The sequence below is a fragment of the Mustela nigripes genome, chromosome X, assembly GCF_022355385.1.
Source record: "Mustela nigripes isolate SB6536 chromosome X, MUSNIG.SB6536, whole genome shotgun sequence".
Taxonomy (NCBI): domain Eukaryota; kingdom Metazoa; phylum Chordata; class Mammalia; order Carnivora; family Mustelidae; genus Mustela; species Mustela nigripes.
The window spans coordinates 109,924,169-109,930,866 of record NC_081575.1 but is presented as its reverse complement, the minus strand read 5'-3'; the positions used below and the strand labels follow the sequence as shown (position 1 = coordinate 109,930,866).

Here is a 6,698-nt window from a genome sequence, read left to right as displayed (position 1 = left end):
GTAGGGGCACTTAATACTGGGTCTTAACAGAAAAGCTTTCATGTGTTCCCATTTCAATGGAGATAGTGGTTCACATTCAGTAAGTAAGATTTAAGTTGAGGCCTCTGTTGGCTGGATATCGACTTGCAATTTCCAGATAAAGAGGGAGCTGGAGTTCCTCTTTTGCGGGGGTGGGGGGGTGGTGGGGGGGGACAAACATGATCTTGCTACTTTATGCTAACTGGGCTGGCAGCTACCCTTACAACATGTCCCTTCATTCACCACAGCATTCAGGACCACAGTGCCAGGATTGATCATCCATTACCCTCTCTAGGAGAGAGACTCAGGATCACCCCCATGATTCTTGACATCTTCTCTTTCTGTCACCACCAAAAACTCCCTTGCTGCCCATTTTATTACAGAACCCTCATCCCTGTAGTGCTCTGTACATTTTTCAGTTGTGTCAGCCTTCCTACAGACCCCTAGAGCTCCTGAACCGCCATTAGTAATTTTCCCCTCAGCTTCAGTCTTGCCCTACTATCACAGTATAATCATGCTTTCTGCTCCTGGGTGTCTCTGCTGCTGCTAAGCAGATGCCTGAGGCAGCCTGCTCCAGCGCCAGTCTTGGGCTGTGCTACCTCTGCTTGATACCTACTAACCAGTTTGCTTGCCGCTGAGCTCCCGGAGTCCAGTGAGTTCTCTCAGAGCCTTGCCTGTGCTGGCTTCCATCACAGCTGATAGTTTTCAGACTCTTTGCCTGGCTGACTCTATACAGACTGATCTGCATTTCCTTGAGTTAACTTCTGTCAGTACCTTTTTTTTTTAAAACTTCTTAGCACTTAACTTAAAATTGCAATTCTATATTCATTTAGACTTTTTCACTGATTCTAAAATGTACATTTCCCCTCACGTTTCTGAAATTGAGGCACCTCTTAACACTGGATGCCTTGATCGCTTTCTAAATGGTAAGTAACATAATGGTTTATCTTATAATCAGTTGTGTCTTAGGTTTAATAAAATACTGTACTTTTTTTTTTTTAAAAGTAGGTTCCTCAGAGTTCAGTGCAGCTTGAACTCACAATCCTGAGATCAAGACCTGAGCTGAGATCATGAGTCAAATAGTTAACTGACTGGGCCCCCCCAGGCATCCCTAAAATATTGTACTTTTAACGATCTGTTTCCTTTAGTTACTTGCAAGTTGCACAAGTACAGGAATTCTGTTTTACTCATCCATAGGGACCAGTATCCCATATAGTACCTGGTATCTAGTAGGTACTGAATAAATAATGCTCAGATGAATATCATTATATATTTGGTCCCCCCTCCCCCTTTAAAGCAGTCTCCACACCAACACGGGACTTAAACTTACAACCCCGAGATCAAGAATCACATCCTGTACTCACTGAGCCAGCCAGGCACCCCTGTCATTCCCTACTTGGGAAGTGATGGCCCGGATAACGTTTGAAGATGAATTAGTCAATATATGCATGTGAATTTTTAATTAGTTTCTGTGTTTCAGTCTTCATCTTTGGAGATTGCTTTATTCTGGAATTGAAGTAAACCTTTAGATGTGTTGTTCTCTCTCTCTCTTTTTTTTTTTTTTAAAGATTTTATTTATTTGACACAGAGAGAGCACACAAGCAGGGTAAGTAGCAGGGAGAGGGAGAAGCAGACTCCCCACTGAGCAGGGCACCCAATGAGGGGCTCGATCCCAGGACCCTGGGATCATGACCTGAGGTGAAGGCAGCTGCTTAACTGACTGAGGCACCCAGGTGCCCCTGAGTCCCCTCATTTATGTAATTTGTCCCATTATTGATATGTGTACATCCTTACTTAAGCGTATTTGCTCACCATGTGTGGAAATGAATCCACATAAGCTTTTATTAGGTTTCAGCAGTTATCTTTCCTTAGGAAGAAGAGTGAGGAAGGGACCAAAGGGTGCAGCAGACTTTGAAACTTTGGAAAGTGTTGAGTACTCGAACTTACTTTTCCATTTTACTTCATCCTCCAAGGAGTGCAATCACTTGGTGTGCCTTCTTCACTTCTTTTAAGCGAAAGAACAGCCAACAGGCAGCATGAGTGACTTGAGTGCCTTAGGCCAACTTGTTGATAAGGTTCAAGCTCACTCCACCCCTGGAGGGAAGGTGTGGCTCTCCGTCCTTTTCATTTTCCGAATCCTGCTACTTGGGACAGCTGTTGAGTCAGCCTGGGAAGATGAGCAGTTTGCCTTTCGTTGTAATACTCGGCAGCCTGGTTGTGAAAACGTCTGCTATGATAAGTCCTTTCCGATCTCTCATGTGCGCTTCTGGGTCCTGCAGATCATATTTGTGTCCCTCCCCTCACTCTTGTACCTGGCGCACGTATTCCACATGATACGCAAGGAAGAGAAGTTGCAAAAGAGAGGGGAGGAACTCAGAGTCACTCAGAACGATGGTGCCAACATGGACGTGCACTTGCAGGAAGTCGAAATCGAAGTCAAGAAGTTCAAGTGTAGCATTGAAGAACACTGTAAGGTGAAAATGAGAAGGGGCCTGCTGCGAGTCTATACCATTAGTGTCTTCTTCAAGTCTGTTTTTGAGGTGGCCTTCCTGCTGATCCAGTGGTACATCTATGGATTCAGCCTGAATGCGGTTTACACTTGCAAACGAGACCCCTGCCCGCATCAGGTGGACTGCTTCCTCTCTCGCCCCACAGAGAAAAGCATCTTCATTCTCTTCATGCTGGTGGTGTCCTTGGTGTCTCTTGCTCTGAACATCATGGAGTTGTTCTGTGTCTTCTTTAGGGGCTTAAAGGGTCATGTGAAGGATCCAGAGAGTGAGTCTTACCTTGATACATCTGGTCTGCCAAGCCCCTCCACTGACTCTTCATCGGTTGCTCCTCTTTCCTCCATGTCCCTTCCCATCGACAGGGCGGCCTCTGGAAACAGGAGCAGTTCTTCCTGCCGCAGTTACAGTAAACAAGGAAACGAGCAAACCCATGCTAAACAGAAAGCATAGCAAGATCTAATAGGGCTGGGGGGAATCACCCCCTCTGACTTGCACGCACAGCCTTTTGATTTCCCCCATAAGCAGAATTTTGGTGGGGGGAGGGCATGACAAAAGTAGTTACTGGGCAGTAGTCATTGTAGAGCAGCAGCCGTTCTGCAAAGCCAGCAGTTCTGCCCGCAGCAGCCTTCATGACCTAGCGATCTAGACATACGCCTGAAAGCATTATGATTCTGCTCAGCTGTTAAAGAAAAGGAAGGTACGGTGGAGAGTGTACTTTTGTTCCAGAGGAGGTGGTACTCAGCCATGTCAGTTATGAGGCTTAACAGACCTAATGGGTTCTTTTGGGACGAGGGGGTCTGGGATAGGAGAGGAGAAACCGGGGATTGATGGAGGAACACAGTTGGTATTTGAAATGGTTGACTCGAAGAATTTACATTCTAAGTAAAAGTTGCTTTAGGTGGTGTATTAGTAAGGACTTTTTCTCTCCCCTATTTCCTGAGAATGGTTCAATGTATATGAAAGTGATAGATATCTGTCATGTATTGGTATAAGCAAATGCAATATAAACTCATAAACATGGGATTTTAAAGTAATGCAGGGATCAGGTTTCATCCTTTCTCATGGATTTCGTGGTGTGGGCCGAATGATGTTTACCTCATTCCAACTGTGAAAGTGAAACACTCTTCCCTCCCCAAAGTGCCCCCCCTTTACCCAGTTTAGTTTATTACGGATACTGGTTCTATTCACTGTGATTTTTTTTTTCTTTTATAGAAAGGTGTCAGGGATGATGTCCTTGTTTTGAAATGTAATGACTGATACTTGCATAATAAACTTTTAGTTGTGTAAACAGCACTCAGTGTGAGAAACTTAAAAAGGAATGCGTAGAGCTGGACTATTAAATGTGTATCTTACATGAATTTTACAGTAACTGATAGTTCTTGGCTTTATTTTACTTAATAAACCACGTAATAAGCATTATTTTAGAACTCATATTCTGTTCATGAGTTTTGGGAGGCAGTCTTTTGGATGGCCAGTGTTTATGATGTTTGTACTAAGATTTTATTTGGAATGCAAGAAAGGTTGAAAAAGGTTTGAGTCTTACCTATGTAACTAATGTGTTGGAAATATATACTAAAGAAATCTGTTTATTCAAATGACTTTTCTAAAACAGATGGTGAAAATGCTGAGCTTTATACTTTGTTCTTGCACGACAGCTACATAAACAGTTCTGTACACTAAATGGTTTAACATTTCACATTAGACTAATGTCATGTTAAGTTTTATTAAATGCAAATGTAGACCTTGTCCATCATATATTCTCGAGAATGTCCTTTATCTAATAAAATTTTAAGAGCGCAACCTGCTTGTTTGCCTCCTCGGAGTTTCTAGCTGCATTCATCTTTCCTAGTCTTTTTTTTTTTTTTAAGATTTTATTTATTTATCTGACAGAGATCACAAGTAGGCAGAGAGAGAGGAGGAAGCAGGCTCCCCGCTGAGCAGAGAGCCCGATGCAGGGCTCGATCCCAGGACCCCGGGACCATGACCTGAGCCGAAGGCAGAGGCTTCAACCCACTGAGCCACCCAGGTGCCCCTTTCCTAGTCTTTTGAACTCTTCTTTGATACATTTTAATCTAAGCAGAATCTACTAGAGTTTTAGAAATGGAATTGCATTGATTCCATTACAGAAGGTTTTAGTATTAGTATCTTTAATCATATATAGCAGGATTACAGAACTCCCACTACTTAGATGTGCAAGAAATGTAGCTTCTTTTTTTTTCTTTTAAGTGATTGATCTACTCTTCCTCAGAAGCTTCTTCCCACCCCACCGGGTGGAAGGAAGGGGAGAGTACGGGCACACCCGAGATGTTAACCCTGCCAATGAACAGCATCTTGCTCTGACAGTTCAGTCTCATTTGTAGAACCCAGTCTCTTGGCTCATTAAAGAGTCTTTCAGATTTCCTTTTCACAAACTGTTCCATGAGGAATAAACAGTTTTTTACTAATGGGATGTGTGTTTCTTTGGGGCACTGTGAAACCTCTGAAATCTTGGATTGGACACTTCCTGTTTCACATTGATTTTCACATATTGCTTGCTTGATTTTGTTAAAATTTTTATCTTGAGGGGCACCTAGGTGGCTCAGTGGGTTGGGCCTCTGCTTTTGGCTCTGGTCGTGGTCTCGGTCCTGGGATCAAGCCCCACATCTGTCTCTCTGCTCAGCGGGGAGCCTGCTTCCCTCCTCCCCCAACCCGCCGCCTGCCTCTGTGCCAACATGTGATCTCTTTCTGTGTGTGTGTGTGTGTGTGTGTGTAAGATGGATAAATAAAATCTTTTTAAAAATTTGAAAAAAAATAAAATTTGTATCTTGATAATTACAGATTTACATGCAATGGTAAGAAATAATAGATTCCATGTATCTTTTTTTTTTTTTTTAAGATTTTTATTTATTTATTTGACAGACAGAGTTCACAAGTAGGTAGAGAGGCAGGCAGAGAGAGAGAGGAGGAAGCAGGCTCCCCGCTGAGCAGAGAGCCCGATGCGGGGCTCGGTCCCAGGACTCTGGGATCATGACCTAAGCCGAAGGCAGAGGCTTTAACCCACTGAGCCACCCAGGCGCCCCTAGATTCCATATATCTTTCAATTAATTGCTACTAATAGTATCCTCTTGCATAATTATAGTAGAATATTATAACCAGAAAACTGACATTGATATAATCAATTGGCCTTATTCATATTTCACCAGTTTTACATGCACTCATATATACATACATGTGCACACACATATATGGTTTTTATCACTGGTGTAGATTCACGGGACCACCACAGTCAAGGTACAGAACAATTTTATGACAAGGCTCCCTTGTGCTGTTGATAGCCACAGTTGCACTCCTCCATTCCCCTCTCCCTAACTCTTTGCAACCACTGATCTGTTCATCTCTATAATTTTGTCTTTTCAAGGATACTATTTAAATGGAAATGGTTCAGTGTATAACCTTTTGAGATTGGCTTTTTTCTCAGGAAAACTCCCTTGAGACTCATCTAAGTTTTAGCATGAACCAATAGGGTTTTTTTTGTTTTTTTTTGTTTTAATTGCTGAGTAGTAGTCCATAGTATGGAGGTACCTCTGCTTATTCACCTGTTGAAGGACCTTTAGTTTGTTTCCAGGCTTGGTTATTACAAATAAAGCTGTATGAACATTTGTGTACAGATTTTTTTGTGAACAAAAGTTTTCATTTCCCTGTGATAAATGCTCCAGAGTATAACTGCTGAGTTGTAAGTGAATATATCGTTTTCTAAGAAACTGTCATGTTATTTTTCTAGAGTGATTCACATTCCCATCAACAATGTATGAGTGATCTCATTCCTCCCCATGCTCACCAGTATTTGGTATTATCACTGTTTTTTATTTTAGCCATTCTAATAGGTGTGTGGATGATCTCATTGTGGTTTAAATTTGCATTTTCCTAATGGCTAGTAATGTTGAGCATCTTTCCATGTGCTTAATTGGGATCTGTGTATCTTCTTCAGTGAGATACCTGTTTCTTCTATCCGTTTTCTAATTGGATTCTTTGTTATGTACCATTGAGTTCAAAGAGTTAAAAAAGTATATGTATTTATATTCTGGGTTAAAATCCTTTGTGGGATATGCTTGAAAATATTTTCTCCCTGCTAATAGCTTTTTCATCACTTAATAAGGTTTTCCACAGCAAATTATTTTAATCTTGTTAAGGTCA

The 6,698-nt window shown here is 41.9% G+C and overlaps 1 protein-coding gene across 1 annotated transcript; it reads left to right on the top strand.

Annotated features, from left to right (window-relative positions):
* Positions 1–1,941: 1,941 nt before the first annotated feature.
* Positions 1,942–3,481, top strand: LOC132006872 (gap junction alpha-1 protein-like). The gene is given in 1 exon segment (XM_059384947.1): positions 1,942–3,481. A coding segment is annotated over 1 exon segment (1,020 nt). The 5' UTR covers positions 1,942–2,054; the 3' UTR covers positions 3,075–3,481.
* The last annotated feature ends 3,217 nt before the right edge of the window (positions 3,482–6,698 follow it).